We start from the raw sequence: 19,683 nt of genomic DNA, 5'->3' as shown, positions 1-19,683 counted from the left end.
CTGATTATTTTTGCTGGCATTTTATTAGTTTTTGTAACAACCCAGGTGCCTTTCCAGAGGTCTAAGTTGCTTGACTGGGGTGACTTACTCATTCCTTTGTTCCTCCCCTCTTCTCTTGGTAGGTCGAGCTGATCCAGAGTGTATGCTGGGCCACTTGCTGAGAATACTCTTCAAGAATGATGATTTCATGAATGCAGTAGGTTTGCTTCTTACTTTTCTCCAGCAATTACCACCTGTAGATTTTGTATCTTTATTGTTTTTTTCATGAATAGTTTGCTTTCTCCTAGGCCTTGACAAAGTTGGGAGTAGAGTTTTTTGCCAAAGTCCTGGTTGTGGCCATAATGCTTTCTCTTTGATATGTACTTTGATATTGGTGAGGCCTCCCAAGGTATCTACGCTCATTCTTGGGCAAAATGATTTTGAATTTGAGAGTATAGGGGCCCTCTTGAGTTTTTTAATGGAAAAATAAGAGTGATGCATACAGCATGCTTCTGCACTGACACTGTGGGGTATGCATTGGGCATGCAGAGGGATAGAAAGGTGCTTTCTCTCTATCTTGAGGGGCATGTGAGGAGTAAATGAGAATATACGTATTTTACTCAGCTCCTGAACATAGTAATTGCTCAACAAATTGTGGCTGATAGTTTTGTTTTTGGAGGTGGGATGCCATGATGTTTGAGAACGTGGGCTTTGGGAGTCTATGTTTTGGATTTAAATCCAGCTCCATATTTCACTGACAGACTTAAGTCCCTTCAAGCTTTATTTTCTCCCCGCCTTCTTTTTCTTTTCTTCCTTTAGAGACAGGGTCTGGCTCTGTCACTCAGGCTGGAATGCAATGGCACAGTCTTGGCTCACTGCAACCTCTGCCTTCTGGGCTCAGGCGATTCTCCTGCCTCAGCCTCCCGAGTAGCTGGGACCACAGGTGCCTGCCAACCACACCTGGTTTATTTTTTTGTATGTTTAGTAGAGATGGGCTTTCATCATGTTGGCCAGGCTGATCTTGAACTCCTGACCTCAAGTGAGCCACCCACCTTGGCCTCCCAAAGTGCTGGGATTACAGACGTGAACCACTGCGCCCCGCCGCAGCCTTATTTTTCTAGTCTATAAAATGGAGTTAATAGCATTTAAAACCTTTTTGGTAATCCTTGAGTGAAATTAAGCATGAAGGTGCTTGGCAGAGAGCCAGGCACATGATGAAGGCCGAATAGGTATTAGCTATTATTATCATTTATTTATTTACTTATTTATTTTTTGAGACAGAGTTTCACTTTTGTTACCCAGGCTGGAGTACAGTGGCGTGATCTCGGCTCACTGCAACCTCTGCCTCCCGGGTTTCAAGTAATTCTTCTGACTCAGCCTCCTGAGTAGCTGGGACTACAGGCATGCACCAGCACACCCGGCTAATTTTTGTATTTTTGGTAGAGACGGGGTTTCTCCATGTTGGTCAGGCTGTTCTCAAACTCCTGACCTTGGGTGATCCACCTGCCTTGGCCTGCCAAAGTGCTGGGATTACAGGCATGATCCACTGTACCCAGCCAGTGTTAGCTATTATTATCTGTATTATGTTGACTCCTAGATTTATTTCTGTATCACCAATGTGTCTTTCTTAGTTTCAGATCACTTCCAACTGCCTTCTAGACATTTCCTTCTGGGTATCTCCCATATACACCTTGAATTTTACGTATCTAACCCCGTTTGCTCCATAATTTATTTCTCTTGTTCTCTAGTTCAGTAATGATGTCCTTGTCTAGTCAGCTAGAAAGCATCCTTTACGCCTCCAGACTCTCTTATACAGTGGATTTACAGATGTCATTATTCCCTTCACCTTAAACTTCACAAATCTCTCTAGTTCTGTTCTTGTCACCAGACCCCATTTTAGCTAGACCACAGTTGAGCCAATCATTTCTCACTTGGTTACTGAAATAGCGTATTTACTGGTTTCTTGTCTTGTCCTCCTCTAATTCATTCTTCACTTTATAGCCCAGAAATTGTGGTACCCTCTTGCTTAAAATCCATTAATGGCTTTCTGTTACCTTCAGGATAAATTTTAAGTTTCTTAGTTTGGTATAAAAAGCAAATCTGGGCCGGGCACGGTGGCTTACGCCTGTAATCCCTGCACTTTGGGAGGCCGAGGCGGGCAGATCACGAGGTCAGGAGATCGAGACCATCCTGGCTAACACGGTGAAACCCCGTCTCTACTAAAATACAAAAAAAAAATTAGCCGGGCGCGGTGGCGGGCGCCTGTAGTCCCAGCTACTCGGGAGGCTGAGGCAGGAGAATGGCGCGAACCTGGGAGGCGGAGCTTGCAGTGAGCCGAGATGGTGCCACTGCACTCCAGCCTGGGCGACAGAGTGAAGACTCCGCCTCAAAAAAAAAAAAAAAAAAAAAAAAAAGCAAATCTGTCTCTGACCTTTGTTCTCTGCAGTTTCAGTTCTTGCCTTCTGGCCCTCCTCTCCTCCAGTGTTTCCTTAGATACTTCTTCTCATCTTTTACATCCTGGCTTGGAATCCCTTCTTCTCTTAAGTCTTCTCTGATTCCTCTGCAGGGGTTGTGTGCCCTCCTAGGGGCTTCTGTAGCATCCTTTACTCATGGTATTACCTGTTTTCCCAAATGTCACCTCTATTGAATCACACATCTTTTTTTTTTTTTGGGACAGGATCTCATTCTGAGTGCATTGGTATGATCACTCACTGCAGCCTTGACCTTCCATGCTCAAGGATTCTCCTGCCTCAGCCTCCTGAGTAGCTGAGACCACAGGCATGTGCCACCATGCCTGGCTAAGTTTTAAATTTTTTTGTAGAGACAAGATTTCACTGAGTTGCCCAGGCTGGTCTTGATTTCTGGGCTCAAGCGATCCTCAGATTTTGGCCACCCAGTGTGCTGAGATTACAGGGATGAGCCACCACACCCAGCCTGGATAATCTTGGGTTGGTGGGACTGTGTCAGTTATTTACTGTTATAGGCCCAGCACAGAACATAGTTCCACTTAATGTTAGAGATTCAGTAAATAAGTGCCAAATGGAGATTTTATTAATATATATTATTATATGTATTAATTATATATATAATTTATTATAAAATCTGAGTTTTTCATTAACCATTGTCAAGAATATGGGGCTCATATTGCCCTGCTTATGCTTTTAAAAAAGTGTATATGCAGTGGTGTAGGGGCCAGATGTGATGGCTCATGCCTGTAATCCCAGCACTTTGGGAGGCTGAGGTGGGAGGATCACTTGAAGCCAAGGGTTACAGGCTAGCTCGGGCAACGTAATGAGGCCCCGTCTCTACTAAAAATTTAAAAATTAGCTGGACATGGTGGTGTGCACCTGTGGTCCCAGCTGCTTGGGAGGCTGAAGCTGGGGATCACTTGAGACTGGGAAGTTGAGACTGCAGTGAGCTGTGCTTGTGCCACTGCACTCCAGCCTAAGTGACAGAATGACACCCTGTCCATAAAAAAAAAATAAAGTGTATATGGAAGGGGTTAGGTTTCTTTGTGGCATTCTTTTTTTTTTTTGAGACAGGGTATCACTGTTGCCCAGGCTGGAGTGCAGTGGTGATTAGGGCTCACTGCAGCCTTGACTTCCTTGGCTCTGGGCATCCTCTCACCTCAGCCTCCTGTTTAGCTGGGACTACAGACATGGGCCATCACCCTTGACTGATTTATGTATTTTTGGTAGAGATGGGGTTTTGCCATGTTGTCTAGGCTGGTTTCAAACTCTTGAGCTTAAGTGATCCTCCTGCCTTGGCTTCCCAAAGTGCTGGGATTACAAGTGTGCATCACTGGCGTCAGCATTCGAGCTTTAATTTCTATGATTGCTGAGTTGTTTTGGGGGGATTTGGCTTTAAAGCTGCAGAAGAAATTATGTGTGATATCATGGCTCAGCAGGATCATAAGTGTTTATAATAATTAAAGGTTTTATTAGTAAAAGTTTAATTAGTTACATACAGTCTTCTTTCATACCTGTTAAGAAAGTAATGGGAATATGTTGAGGTTTTATTAGATGTCCTTAGTTTGACTGGGTTGAATTTTAGATGAACACTATTTCTTTTTTTCTTTATAGCTGGTGAATGCATACGTGATGACAAGCCGAGAGCCTCCTTTAAACACTGCAGCTTGCAGACTCCTACTAGACATCATGCCAGGGCTGGAAACTGCTGTTGTCTTTCAAGAAAAGGTACTTAGCGAAAAGTAAAGTCATAATGTTATTTTGTAATTGAATTATGTTCTATTTGATTTGTCTTTGTGGTTAAAATCATTGTTACAGTTTTTGTTATTCATATAGTAATACATGTTATAAAAATCTAAGAGATCCTGATAGGCAATAATAAAATTATTTATTTTTTATTATCATTTTTAAAATTGAGATGGGGTCTTGCTGTATTGCCCAGTGAGCAGCTGGGCTCAAGTGATCCTCCCACTTTAGCATTTCAGATTGTTGGGATTATAGTCGTGAGCCTCTGCGCCCAGCCAGAAATTTAAAAATAGTTATTTTGATGAACACTTGTTGCTTGGGTGCTATAGTTTTTTTTTTTTTTTTTTGAGATGGTGTCTTGCTTTGTCACCCATGCTGGAGTTCTATGGTGCAATTTCGGCTCACTACAACCTCTGCCTCCTGGGCTCAAGCGATTCTCCTGCCTCAGCCTGCCAAGTAGCTGGGATTACAGGCGCCCACCACCATGACCAGTTAATTTTTGTAATCTTAGTACAGATGAAATTTCACAATGTTGGTCAGGCTGGCTTCGAACTCCTGACCTCAGGTGATCCACTGCCTTGGCCTCCCAAAGTTCTGGGATTACAGGTGTGAGCCATCGCGCCCAGGCAGTGTATTAAATTTTATTTTATTTGCTTTTTTTTCTTTTTTTGAGACTGAGTCTTGCTCTGCCGCCCAGGCTGGAATGCAGTGGTGCAGTCTCAGCTCACTGCAACTTCCTTCTGGGTTCAAGCAATTCTTGTGCCTCAGCCTCCTGGGTACCTGGGATTACAAGTGTTTGCCACCATGCCTGGCTAATGTTTGTATTTTTGGTAGAGACAGCGTTTCACCATGTTGGCTAGGCTGGTCTCAAACTCCTGACTCAAGTGATCTGGTCATCCTCCTTGGCGTCCCAGAGTGCTGGGATTACAGGCATGAGCTGCCGCACCTGGCCGTTATAGTATTTTTTTAAATCTTGAAACTATATGTTGTGTGGGGTTTTTTTTTTTTTTTTCTTTTTTTGAGACAGAGTCTTGCTCTTGTCACCCAGGCTGGAGTGCAGTGGTGTGATCTTGGCGCACTGCGACTTCCGCCTCCCAGGTTCAGATGATTCTTTTGCCTCAGCCTACCGAGTAGCTGAGACTACAAGCTTGTGCCACCATGCCTGACAAATTTTTGTATTTTTAGTAGAGACGGGGTTTCACCATATTGGTCAGGCTGGTCTTGAACTCCTGACCTCATGATCCGCCCGCCTCAGTGTCCCAAAGTGCTGGGATTACAGGTGTGAGCCACCGCACCCAGCGTTTTTTTTGAGATGGGGTCTCTGTTGCCCAGGTTGGAGTAAAGTGGTGAGATCACCATGGCTCACTGCAGCCTTGACCTCTTGGGCTGAAGCTGTTCTCCCACCTCAGCCTCCTGAGTAGCTGGGAGTACAGGCATGTGCCACCATGCCCGGCTAATTTTTAAATTTTTTTGTAGAGACAAGGTCTCACTATGTTGCCAGGCTAGTCTTGAACTTCTGGGCTAAAATCATCTTCCTGCCTTGGCCTCCCAAAGTGCTGGGATTATAGATGTGGGACACCATGCCTGGCTCATGTGTTTCTGGAATGGATTTATGATCTCAAACTCTTACTCTTGATGAATGACCTTCCCAGTGATGAAGAGCTTTGTATTTGAGGAAGCCTTTTCTACGTGGTATTTAGTATTCGTGTAGCTAATATTAGAAGATCTCTTCTGTGCTGTGTTTGTTGTAGGGGCTTGGAATATTTTGTTAGCAACATGAGAGCTTTACATTCATGTAGGTGTTTGGGGGTGGGCAAACAAAAGTAAACTGATAATTTGAAATAAGAGTAAGTGTTAGGAAGACAAGCAAATGTTAAATTGATAGTGACTATGCACATATACTTCAGCTATCAAAAATTAGGGACTGGGTTGGCCGGGCATGGTGGCTCACGCCTGTAATCCCAGCAATATGGGAGGCCAAGGTGGGTGGATCACGAGGTCAGGAGATTGAGACCATCCTGGCTAACATGGTGAAACCCCATCTCTACTAAAAATACAAAAAATTAGCCAGGCGTGGTGGTGGGCTCCTGTAGTCCTAGCTACTTGGGAGCCTGAGGCAGGAGAATGGTGTGAACCTGGGAGGTGGAGCTTGCAGTGAGCCGTGATTGTGCCACTGCACTCCATCCTGGGCGACAGAGTGATATTCCGTCCCCCCCCCAAAAAAAAAATAGGGGCTGGGCATAGTGGCTCACGCCTGTAATCCCAGCATTTTCGGTGGCCAAGGCGGGTAGATCACTTGAGGCTAGGAGTTTGAGACCAGTCTGGCCAACATGGCAAAACCCTGTCTGTACAAAAAAATACAAAAATTAGTTGGGTGTGGTGGGGTGCGCCTGTAGTCCCAGCTCCTTGGGAGGCTGAGGCATGAGAATCGCTTGAACCCAGGAGGTGGAAGTTGCAGTGAGATAAGATCATGCCACTACACACACCCTGGGCAACAGAGCGAGACTCCATCTCAAATAAAATAAAATAAAATAAAATAAAATAAAGAGAAAAATTAGGGCCAGGTGAGGTGGCTCATATCTGTAATCCCAGGACTTTGTGAGGCTAGGGCAGGAGGATTGCTTGAGCCCAGTAGTTTAAGACCGGCCATATGCCTTGGCAATACAGCAAGACCCTGTCTCTACAAAAATAAATCATTAGCTGGGCACGGTAGGTCATGCCTGTAGTCCCAGATATTTGGAATGCTGAGGCGGGAGGATCGCTTCAACTCAGGAAGTAGAGGCTGTGGTGACCCCTATTCATGCTACTGCACTCCAGCCCTGACAAGAGAGTGAGACAGAAAAAAAAATTACTCAAGTTTTAGAAGTAATGTAAATATTTTGTATCCTAGCTTTAAGAATTTGCTATGTGAATTGGATATGCCCCATGGCTTGTTTTTTTTTTTTTTTGAGATGGAGTCTCGCTCTATCGTGCAGGCTGGAGTGCAGTGGCGCAGTCTCAGCTCACTGCAACCTCTCCCTCCCGGGTTCAAGCAGTTCTCCTGCCTCAGCCTCCTGAGTAGCTGGGATTACAGGTGCGCACCACCACACCTGGCTAATTTTTGTATTTTTAGTAGAGATGGGGTTTCTCCATGTTGGTCAGGCTGTTCTAAAACTCCCTACCTCAGGTGATCCACCTGCCTCAGCCTCCAAAGTGCTGGGATTACAGGTGTGAGCCACTGCGCCTGGCCACTTGCTTTATTTTTAAAGCTATTAAAATTTTAATCTTCTTAAGCACTCTGGAAATCCTTTTTTGTTTTCTTTTCTTTTGAGACAGGTCTCATTCTGTTGCCCAGGCTGGAGTGTAGTGGTGTGATCACAGCTCACTGCAGCCTTGACCTCCTTGTCTCAAACCATTCTCCTGCCTCAGCCTCCCAAGTAGCTAGGACCATAGGCAAATGCCACCATGCCTGGCTAATTTTTAAAAAAATTTTTTGTAGAGATGAGGTCTCCCTATGTTGCCCAGGCTGGTCTCACACTCTTGGGCTCAAGCAGTCCTACCGCCTCAACCTCCCAAAGTGCTGGGATTATAGGAATGAGTCACGGCACCCAGCCTGGAAGTCTTATCATAGTTAAGTGTATGACCCAAATTAAAGATCTGGATTCTTATTTAGCTTTTAAGAAAATTCGTATTAACTTTTATTGCAGAATAATTGTGCCACATAAAGTATTTTAAAGAATAACATTGTGATTAACGTTATAATTTGCAGTATTTCTTATAGACTAATATCTCCAGTTAGCAACCCCTGTGTGAGACTAGAAGAATCTATATCTTTGTAAAAAAATTTTGATGTGGATTCTTCTGAAAATCAGGATAGTACAAGCATTTATGGCAATATATTTGTATACACAAGGTTTAGCTAAGATTACAGATTTTTTTTTTTTTTTTTTGAGACAGAGCCTCACTCTGTTGCCCAGACTGGAGTGCAATGGTGTGATCTCGGCTCACTGCAACTTCCGCCTCTTGGCTTCAAGCGATTCTTATGCCTCAACCTCCTGAGTAGCTGGGATTACAGGCGCCTGCCACCATGCCTGGCTAATATATATATTTTTTTTTTTGAGATGGAGTCTGGCTCTGTCACCCAGGCTGGAGTGCAGTGGCGCGATCTCGGCTCACTGCAAGCTCCGCCTCCCGGGTTTACGCCATTCTCCTGCCTCAGCCTCCCGAGTAGCTGGGACTACAGGCGCCCGCCACCTCGCCCGGCTAGTTTTTTTTTTTTTTTGTATTTTTTAGTAGAGACGGGGTTTCACCACATTGGCCCGGCTGGTCTCGAACTCCTGACCTCAGGTGATTCACCCGCCTCAGCCTCCCAAAGTGCTGGGATTACAGGTGTGAGCCACCGCATCCAGCCAATTACAGATGATTTAACTGGGCTTTTTGAAAATTTCCATGTTGTCTTTGTAGGAAAATCATCTCTGGTTCTTTATAGTTTCATCATTGTAGGTCTAAAAAGAAATGAATGCCTTTTGGAGGTTAGAAACCCTATTTAAGGGAAATTATGAATAATAAAGCTTTCTGCAAGAACAGTTCTTAATTAATGGTTTATTGGGAGAAGTGACTTACTCCATTGTGCATTAGATTGGAAATTGTCTTGAATCCAGTGTTTAGAGAACAGATTGCAAGCCTCTTTCATATTGTGTTACTTGATTACATGATGATCTGTACTCTTCAGAAGTATCCTATGCAGCTTTTTTAAATGAATCAATGTTTCTTAAAATACTTTAATTATAGCAATTAATGAGTCAGAAATAATTATTTCTCAACAAATTGATTATTGGTGTTCCTCAAAGTTATAATTAAGAGTTATTCAGCCTGGATGACCTAAGGAGACCTCATCTACAAAGAGATGGAGTCTCTTTGTGGGTGTAGTGGTACACACTGTAGTCTCAGTTGCTTGGGAGGCTGAGATGGGAGGGTTACTTGGGCCCAGGAGGTGGAGGCTGCAGTGAGCTGTGATTGTGCCCCTGCTTTCCAGCCTGGGAGACAGAATGAAACCCTGTCTCAAAACAGAAAAGAAAAAGACTTACTGCTCTAGGACAATGTTTTTCAAATTTTGTGAAACATAGTGTTGTACTTTTTTTTAAAACCTTGAAACCCAGTCTATACATTATATGTATGAAAAAGAAGTTTTAAAAACACTGTTTACTCTTAGTGCAATTCATTCTGATACTTTTTACTTTGTTTCTTTTTTAAAATGCTGGTTCAGTGTACTAAGTTGATTTTATTCAGCCACTGTTTTTAAAAAGTTGCTGACTTTTACTTTCAGAGATATTGAAAAAAAAGCTTTACAATTTTTTTTTTGAGACTGAGTTTTGCCTGTTGCCCAGGCTAGAGTGCAGTGACGGGATCTCAGCTCACTGCAACCTCTGCCTCCTAGGTTCAAGAGATTCTCCTGCCTCAGCCTCCCGAGTAGCTGGGATTACATGGACCTGCCACCATGCCCAGCTAATTTTTTGTATTTTTGGTAGAGATGGGGTTTCGCCATGTTAGCCAGGCTGGTCTCAAACTCTTGGCCTCAGGTGATCCACCCGTCTCGGCCTCCCATAGTGCTGGGATTACAGGTATGAGCCACTGCACCTGACCCAAAATCTATTTATTTAAAAAATATGTATGAAAAAATAGAGACAGAGTCTCATTATGTTGCCCAGGCCGGTCTCGAACTCCTGAGCTCAAATGATCCTCCCTGACTTGGTTTCCCAAGGTGCTGGCATTACAGGCATGAGCCACTCTGTCTGGGCTAAAATTTATTTTTATTTAAAAGTATTTGACTGCAGGCTGGGCAACATAGTGAGACCCCTTCTGTAAAAATATGTGTGTGCATATATATATGTGTGTATATATATATGTTGAGTGTGGTGGCACATGGCTGTAGTCCTGGCTGGTCAGGAGTTTGAGGCAGGAGGATTGCTTCAGCGCAGGAGTTCGAGGTTGCCGTGAGTTATGATTATGTCACTGCATTCCGGCCTGGGTGACAGAATGAGACCTTGTCACTTAAAAAAAAAAAAGAAAAATAATTTCCTTTTTAAATTTTTCATTGCTAGTGTGTAGAAATGCAACTGATTTTTGTATGTTGATTTTGTGTCCTATACTTTGCCGAATGTGTTTCTTAACTGACGGGTTTTTTTGTGTATGGAGTCTTTAGGGTTTTATACATATAAGTTCATGTCATTTGCCAACAGATGTAATCTTCTTCCTCTCTAATCTGGATTCCTTTAATTTCCTTTTTTATGTCTAATTACTTTCACTAGAACTTCCAGTACTATGTTTAATAGAAGTGGCAAAAGTGGACACCTTGACCAGGCATGGTAGCTGATGCCTGTAACCTCAGTACTTTGGGAGGCCGAGGTGGGAAGATAGCTTGTGCTCAGGAGTTCAAGACCAGCCTGGGAAACACAGGGAGACCTTGTCTTTTAAAAAAAAAGTGGACATCTTTTTCTTGATCTTAAGGGAAAGCCTTTGAGTCTTTCACTGTTGAGTATGATATTAGCTGTGAGTTTTCATAAATGGCCTTTATTATGCTGATGTTTCCTTCTATTTCTAGTTTATAGTTTTTTCATTATAAGGTATTGACTTGTCAACATTTTTTTGGTATCAGTTGCAGTGGTCATGTGGCATGTTGAGCTATCTTTGAATTCCTGAAATACAGTTTATTTAGTCATGATGTATAATCCTCTTATGCTGCTGAATTCATTTTCCTAGTATTTTGTTGAGGATTTTTATAACTATAGTCATTAGTGATATATTGGTCTATAGTTTTCTTTTCTCATAGTGTCTTTAGCTTTGGTAATGCTGGCATCATAAAATGAGTTAGGAAGTGTTACTTCCTAGTCAGTTTTTGGGAGGAGTTTTGAGAAGGATTGGTGTTAATTCTTCTTTATTTTATTTAATTATTTAAAGAGATGGGTCTGGTTTTGTTGCTTAAGTTGTCTCAAACTCCTAGCCTCAAGTGATCCTCCTGCCTCAGCCTCTCAAATTGTTGGGATTACAGATGTAAGCCACTGTACCTGGCTTTAATTCTTCTTTAGATGTTTTGTAGAATTTACTAGTGAAGTCATCATGTCCTGGGTTTTTCTGTTTTGAGAAGTTTTTGATTATTGATTCAATTTCCTTGCTACTTATAGGTCTGTTTAGTTTTTCTGTTTATGAGTCAGTTTTGGTAGATTTGTCCATTTTATCTTGGTTATCCAATTTGTTGTTGTACAATTGTATATGGTATTCTCTTATAAATCTTTTTATTTCTATAAAGTTGATAGTAATGAGGCCTGTTTCATTTCTGATCCTAGTAATTTGAGTCCTCTCTTTTATTCTTGACCTGTCTTGCCAAAACTTTGTCAATTTTGTTGATCTTGGTAAAGAACTTGTAGTTTCATTGACTTTCTGTATTTTTCTGTTCTCTATTTCATTTTTCTCCACTATAATCTTTATTATTTCTTTTGCTAGCTTTGAGTATTGTTTTTTTCTAGTGTCATATAGAATAAGGCATAGTTAGGCCTAGTTCCGAATTTGATTTGAGATATTTCTTCTTTTTTAATTGTATGCAGCCGGGCGCGGTGGCTCAAGCCTGTAATCCCAGCACTTTGGGAGGCCGAGACGGGCGGATCACGAGGTCAGGAGATCGAGACCATCCTGGCTAACACCGTGAAACCCCATCTCTACTAAAAATACAAAAAACTAGCCGGGCGAGGTGGCGGGCGCCTGTAGTCCCAGCTACTCCGGAGGCTGAGGCAGGAGAATGGCGTAAACCCGGGAGGCGGAGCTTGCAGTGAGCTGAGATCCGGCCACTGCACTCCAGCCCGGGCTACAGAGCAAGACTCCGTCTCAAAAAAAAAAAAAAAAAAAAAAAAAAAATTGTATGTGTTTGCAGCTATAAATTTCATTCTGGCTGGGTGCAGTGCCTCACGCCTGTAATCCCAGCACTTTGGGAGGCTGAGGTGAATGGATCACCTGAGGTCAGGAGTTCGAGAGCAGCCTGGGCAACATGGTGAAACCCCATCTCTACTAAAAATACAAAATTAGCCAGGCGTAGTGGCATGTGCCTGTAGTCCCAGCTATTTGGGAGGCTGAGGCAGGAGAATCACTCAAACTCAGGAGGCAGAGCTTGCAGTGAGCCGAGATTGTGCCATTGCACTCCAGCCTGGGCAACAAGACCAAAGATGCATCTCAAAAAAAAAGAGAAATAAATAAATAAATTTCATTTTAACCACCGCCTTTGCTGCATTCCATAGGTTTTGGTATGGTTGTGTTTTCATTTGTCCAAAGTGACTTTCTAATTTCCCTTGTGATTTCTTTGACTCATTAGTTAGTCAAGAGTGATGTTTAATTTCCATGTATTTGTGAACATTATAGTTTTCTATTGTTGATTTCTAGTTTCATTGTGTTGTGACTAGAAAAGATTATGAGATTTCAATCATTTTAAAAAATTTATTAAGACTTGTGGCCTAACATATGGTTTACTCTGGAAAAAAAAAAACATAAAAGAACATGGAAAAAGTTCTATGTGTACTCGAGAAGATTGTGTAATCTGCTGTTGTTGGGTGGAGTTTTCTGTGTACATCTTTTAGGTTCAATGTCTTATAGTGTTGTTCACGTTCTCTATTTCCTTTTTTTTTTTTTTTTTTTTTTTTTTTGAGACGGAGTCTCATGCTATCGCCCAGGCTGGAGTGCAGTGGCCGGATCTCAGCTCACTGCAAGCTCCGCCTCCCGGGTTTGTGCCATTCTCCTGCCTCAGCCTCCCAAGTAGCTGGGACTACAGGTGCCCGCCACCTCGCCCGGCTATTTTTTTTTGTATTTTTTAGTAGAGACGGGGTTTCACTGTGTTAGCCAGGATGGTCTCGATCTCCTGACCTCGTGATCCACCCGTCTCGGCCTCCCAAAGTGCTGGGATTACAGGTTGGAGCCACCGCGCCCGGCCACGTTCTCTATTTCCTTATTGATCTTCTGTCTGGTTGTCTTAATCGTAATTGAAAGTGAGGGCTATAGAGTTTTTGTTTGCATAGTGAAGAAGTTCTGAAAATAGATACTATACCAGTAATAGTTATTTAACATTGTGAATGTACTTAGTCCTACTGAATTATACTCTTAAAAATGGTTAAACTATTGGATGTAAAATAAGGAATCCGAACTCTAAGAAAAGTTCAAGATTCTATGAAAAAACAAAAATTATAGTTACGGAATTTAAAAACTTAGTAAATGAGCTGGGTATAGGGATGCATGCTTATAGTCTCAGTTGCTCAGGAGGCTGAGGCAGGAGGATCCCTTGAGGCCAGGAATTCAAGATCAGCCTGGGCAACAAAGTGAGACACCTGTCTCTCTGAGTTAGAGTGAAGTTTAGACAGAGCTGAAGATACAATTAATGGACTGGAAGATCTGACAGGATAACTAATAATGAAGCTCCTAGAAATAAGAAATGAAAAGTATAAAAGAAGTTGAAACATGGACTAGAATTAGAAAGTTCAGAATATCTAAAGGGAGTTTCAGGTAGAAGGAGTAGAGAGATGAGAAAGGACAAAGGCATATTGAGAGAGATGACAGCATTCAGAGAGATGACAGTAGAATTTTAAAAATTAATGAAAGACATCACCATTCAGATTCAGGAAGTACAGTGAAGATTACCAAAGAGGAGATCTTAAAAGCAACTAGAGTAAAAAAAAGTTCCTGCAAATAATCAAACAGAGCAAACTTTGCCACAGTGGCAGTAGAGGTCAGAAGATAGTAGAAAATATCCTCAGTGTCTGTTTGTAAACATAGGGCTATTTTTTTTTTTTAAATTGAGTCAGAGTTTTGCTCTGTCACCCAGGTTGGAATGCAGTGGTCTGATGTCAGCTCACTGCAACTCTGCCTCCCGGGTTCAAGTGATTCTCCTGCCCCAGCCTCCTGAGCAGCTGGGATTATAGGCATGTGCCACCACACCCAGATAATTTTTGTATTTTTAGTAGAGATGTGGTTTCGCCATGTTGACCAGGCTGGTCTCAAACTCCTGATCTCATGTAATCCACCCGCCTCCGCCTCCCAAAGTGCTGGGATTACAGGCATGAGCCACCATGCCTGGCCTGTAAACCTAGAACTGTTAATCAAAAGAAACAGTTTAGGAGGACAAAAGGTGGAACAGAATTCTTCATAACATGTCAGTGGAAGATAATAGATAGAATTAATATTTTAAGTTTTTTACACTGTTTGGAAAAAGGGCACAAAGAGATACGCTGAAAATACATGGTAAATATATTCTGTATCAGTAGAAATTTTACAACAAAATTTCCAAAAATGTGTTCTTCAGAGTAGATTTTTTTTTTTTTTTTTGAGAGACAGTCTTGCTCTGTCACCTAGGTTGGAGTGCAGTGGCACAATCTCAGCTCACTGCAACCTCCGCCTCCTAGGTTCAAGCAATTCTCATGCCTCAGCCTCCCGAATAGTTGGAACTACAAGCACGCGCTTCTGTACTCAGCCAGTTTTTGTAATTTTAGTAGAGACGAGGTTTCACCATGTTGGCCAGGAGGCTAGTCTTGAGCTCCTGACCTCAAGTGATTCACCCGCCTTGGCCTCCCAAAGTGCTAGGGTTACAGGCATGAGCCACCATGCCTAACCCATAGTAGGAATTTTTAAAAAATGGTAAAAACTTTTGGTAATATATAGGAGAATGAGCTGATGACTGTTTTGAAGAATTTAAGAAAAAGAAAATATTAAGTTTTTGAAAAATTTAAAAATTATTATTATTATTATTATTATTTTTGAGACAAAGTTTTGTTCTTGTTGCCCAGGCTGGAGCACAGTGGCACATTCTCGGCTCAGTGCAACCTACCCCTTCCGGGCTCCGATTCTCCTGCCTCAGCCTCCTGAGTCGCTGAGATTACAGGCACCCGCCACCATGCTGGCTAATTTTTGCATTTTTATTAGAAACGGAGTTTCACCATGTTGACCAGGCTGGTCTCAAAGTCCTGACCTCAGGTGATCCACCCTCCTTGGCCTCCCAGAGTGCTGGGATTACAGGTGTGAGCCACCATGCCCAGCCAGTATTTTTTTTTATTTTTAAATTTATTTTTATTTTTATTCTTTCTAGGGATGGGGTCTTGCTTTGTCACCCAGGCTGGAGTGCAGTGGTGCAGTCCTAACTCACTGCAGCCTTGAACTCCTGGGCTTAAGTGATCTTCCTGCCTCAGTCTCCCAAGTAGCTTCGACTACAGGTGTCCACCACAATGCCCAGCTAATTTTTAAATTTTTTTTGTGTGTGGAGATGGGGTCTTGCTATGTTGCCTAGGCTGGTTTCAAACTCCTGACTTCAAACACCTGACTTCAAACACCTGACTTCAAGTGATCCTCCTGCATTGGTCTCCCAAAGTGTTAGGATTACAGGCATGAGCCACTGCTCCCAGCCTTAAGTACGCTTATAAGAAAATTAAGAACTTGGCCGGGTGCGGTGGCTCACACCTATAATCCCAGCTCTTTGGGAGCTGAGTGGGAGGCGGGTGGATCCCCTGAGGTCAGGAGTTCGAGACCAACCTGGCCAACATGGTGAAACGCCATCTCTACTAAAAATACAAAAATCAGCCGGGCGTGGTGGTGTGCACCTGTAATCCCAGCTACTCGGGAGGCCAAGGCAGGAGAAACGCTTGAACCTGAGAGGCAGAGGTTGCAGTGAGTCGAGATTGCGCCACTGTACTCCAGCCTGGGTGACAGAGCAAGACTGTGTCTCAAAAAAAAAAAGAACTTTTGTTTAGCAAAAGACACTGACAAAAGCAAGAGTACTTCACAGAAGCAAAAACCTGAATGGTCAACACATAAATGAAAAAATGCAGAACTTATTTAATAACCAAGGAAATTCAAATTAAATGAAATGCTATTTTTACACCCATCAGACTGATAGTGGTAGTGTTGGCAAAGATGTGGAAAAAGGAAGAGAAATTTTATTCACTATTGGTGGAAATGTGAATTGTTGCAATCACTTTGGAAAAGTTTGGCCTCATTTAGTAAAGTTGAGCATGCACATACCCTATGACCTAGCAGTTCTGTTCCTAGGTTTGTATGTTAGATACTTGGCTAGCACAAACATAGTTTATATCATCATTATTGGTCAAGCCAATAAAATAGCAGAGTATGGCAGTGAAGAGCATCTGTAGGGGTACACTGTCTAGGTTCACATCCTAGCTCTGCCACTAACTAGTTTTGTAACTTTTGGTTCATTAGCCTCATTGTGATTCATTTTCTTCATCTGTAAATATAGTACCTGCCCAATCCTACAGGCTTGATATGAGTATGAGATAAATTAATATTTGTAGCCTGTCTTGAGTGCTATTTAAGTGTGCTACATGCAGCAATATAGATGAATCTAAAAAACATATGCTGAGTAAAAAATAAGTTGCAGCAGAATATACACACTGTCACAATTTATGTAGTTCAAAGGCATATAGCAGTTAACAAAGTTTAACAAGAAAATTCTTAAAATTTAGGAGTGTTTAAACCTCCTTGCAGGAGGTGGCATAAGGAGGGGTACATTGGAGGTTTCTATTTCTTTAAAAATTTTTTTATTTTTAAATTTGTGATCTGGAAAAGGTAAAAGAATTTTAATGTATTACTTATTTTTATTTTATGTTTTTATCAATCTTGGCCTACAGAAAGTTTCTATTTCTTAAGCTGGGCAGTAGGACATAGGTGATTTTCAAGTTCTTTGGACCATGCATGTTTATATGTATTATATTTCATAATAAAAGGTAATTAGAAATAAGTTTGGGAGGCCAGGCATGGTTGCTCACGCTATAATCCCAGCACTTTGGGAGGCTGAGGTGGGCGGATCACTTGAAGTCAGGAGTTCGAGACCAGCACGGCCAACATAGTGAAACCCCGTCTCTACTAAAAAATAAAAAAATTAGCCGGCTGTGGTGGCACATGCCTATAGGCCAAGGTACTCAGGAGGCTGAGGCAGGAGAATCGCTTGAACCTGGGAGACAGAGGTCGCAGTGAGCCAAGATTACACCATTGCACTCCAGCGTGGGCGACAGAGTGAGACTTTGTCTTAAAAAAAAAAAAAAAAAAAAAAGAAGGTTCTGGTATGTGGGGCCTAAATTAAACACTACTTTGATGGAGTACTTCTCAGAACGTTAATATATTATTGTGAGTTTCTATGAGGGTTACTTTCAGTGATCCCCAGTTGATCATGGAGCCTTTCGGAAGTTAACATCTAGATTAGGACTATATTCTGGAGATTGTTAATTTTTAGCTTGAGTTTTATTTATTTTTTAATTATTTTTTTCTGACTGCAAAAACCTAAAAGAGATAGATTGAGTTTTATTGGCTGAATAGGCTTCTTTTGCACAGATACTTTATATAACTAAGGAACCTATTAGATGGTGTAGTAGTGCTTTTTTTACTCTTATGAACATTGAAATATTAAAATTTTTTTCATGAGACTGAAATCTTTGCTTATATTGTTAATCATGAACGTGGACTTTTTCCGAAATGTACTATTTAATTTCCTTTACTATAGGAGGGCATTGTCGAGAATCTTTTCAAATGGGCCCGAGAGGCTGATCAACCATTGAGGACATACTCTACTGGACTGTTAGGAGGTGCTATGGAAAATCAAGACATTGCTGCCAACTATAGAGATGAAAATTCACAGCTGGTAAGGACTGTATTAGAATAAATTTTTGTATAAGGTGGGAGAGTATTCACAAATTCTTTGTTACCTGAATCTGAATAAGTAGATCCTATTGATTACCTTGTACTGGAGCATGGCTATAATTTCAATATTAGTTTCCATAAGAGTTTTTAAAAATAGAAAATAGCTGCCTTTTTTTTTTTTGGAGACGGAGTTTTGCTTTGTTGCCCAGTTTGGAGTGCAGTGATGCAATCTTGGCTCATTGCAACCTCCGCCTCCCAGGTTCAAACAATTCTCCTGCCTCAGCCTCCTGAGTAGCTGGGATTACAGGTGCCTGCTACCATGCCTGGCTAACTTTTTGTATTTTTAGTAGAGACAGGGTTTCACCATGTTGGTCGGGCTGGTCTCGAACTCCTGACCTCATGATCCACCCACCTAGGCCTCCCAAAGTGCTGGGATTACAAGCGTGAGCCACCGTGTTTGGCACAAAATAGCTACTTTTAATCTTGTCAAGGATGATGACGTTGTATGCCAATAAAGAATAGTAACATTCTCTGTTTCCCTTTCTACCATTTGTGTTATGAAAATTTTCAAATGTGTAGTAAAATTGAAAGCATTTTACAGTGAACAACTACATATATACATCACCTAAATTGATTGTGAACACTTATAATATCCATCCCTCTGCCCTTTTTTTCCCCCTCCCCCCCATCAACTTTTATTTTAAGTTCTGGGGTACCTCTCCTGGATGTGCACATTTATTACATAGGTAAACGTGTCATGGTGATTTGCTGCACAGATCAACCCATCACCTAAGTAATAGGCCCAGCATCCATTAGCTCTTCTTCCTGATTCTCTTCCCACTCCCCTTCGACAGGCCCCAGTGTGTGGTGTTCCCCGCAATGTGTCCCTGTGTTCTCATCGTTCATTTCCCACTTATAAGTGAGAACATGCAGTGTTTAGTTTTCTTTTCCTGTATTAGTTTGGTGAGGATAACAGCTTCCAAGTGCCCTTCCTTTTATCTATCCACTATTCTAATTTAAAAAATGCAATTCAAAGTAAAGTGCACACATAATCCCTCTCTTTTTTTTTGAGACGGAGTTTCACTCTTGTTGCCCAAGCTGGATCACTGCAACCTCCGCCTCCCGGGTTCAAACGATTCTCCTGCCTTAGCCTCCCCAGTAGCTGGGATTACAGGCGAGCGCCTCCATGCCCGGGAAATTTTTTGTATTTTTGGTAAAGACGGGGTTTCACCATGTTGGCCAGGCTGGTCTCCAACTCCTGGTCTCGGGTGATCCACCCATCTTGGCCTCCGAAATTACTGGGATTACAGGTGTGAGCCACTGCGCCTGGCCATCCCTCTCTTTTTAAAATGAAACACAGTACCACTTTATAGGGTTGGCCCAAAAAGTAAGTACTTAAGAAGTAAAAAAAAAAAAAAGAACTTGAAAAATGATAATGTAGTTATGTATAATATAGATGGCAATATCTAATGGAATACAACCTGCAGTAGATAAAAGTTTCAGAAACTTTCATGTTTGGTTTTCAACGACACATTAGAAAAATCATGAATATATCTAATTTCTGCCTCTTCAGGTGTGATGGTCCAGGTCAAGTTGACCCAAACAGATCAGTTGTCCATGATGTATTTTACGTGCAAATCTTCTGGTTTGGGTTCTCTGGAAAATTTTATGAGGAATAATACTTAGCTGTTACTTATTTTATCAATTTGTAGGAATCAAAGCAACATATTTATCAAATTGTTGTTATTACCAGGTATTGGACTCACTGTGTGAGTCTCCAGTTATGTGGAAATAAGAATTATTAAGGATTACTTAATCCTTAATAAAGAGGCACCCCATT

General features: G+C 41.8%; 1 protein-coding gene across 11 annotated transcripts in view; it reads left to right on the top strand.

Moving 5' to 3' along the window:
• Positions 1–19,683, top strand: part of LOC105480631 (DDB1 and CUL4 associated factor 1) — a 110,360-nt gene that overhangs the window by 38,486 nt on the left and 52,191 nt on the right. For 10 of the 11 annotated variants that reach the window (XR_011620060.1, XR_011620063.1, XR_011620061.1 and 7 more), the window contains 3 exons: positions 123–196; positions 4,062–4,175; positions 17,707–17,844. Coding sequence is in view for 7 of the 11 variants with exons in the window: in XM_071091788.1 (XP_070947889.1) it covers positions 123–196; positions 4,062–4,175; positions 17,707–17,844 (326 nt within the window). In the remaining 4 variants the exon portion in view is untranslated. The remainder of the gene's footprint in view (positions 1–122; positions 197–4,061; positions 4,176–17,706; positions 17,845–19,683) is intronic. The other variant, XM_071091791.1, reaches the window with a different exon arrangement.

The sequence above is a fragment of the Macaca nemestrina genome, chromosome 2 (genome assembly GCF_043159975.1).
Source record: "Macaca nemestrina isolate mMacNem1 chromosome 2, mMacNem.hap1, whole genome shotgun sequence".
Classification (NCBI taxonomy): domain Eukaryota; kingdom Metazoa; phylum Chordata; class Mammalia; order Primates; family Cercopithecidae; genus Macaca; species Macaca nemestrina.
The sequence above is the reverse complement of the archived record's forward strand: the minus strand, read 5'-3'. Positions and strand labels throughout refer to the sequence as shown.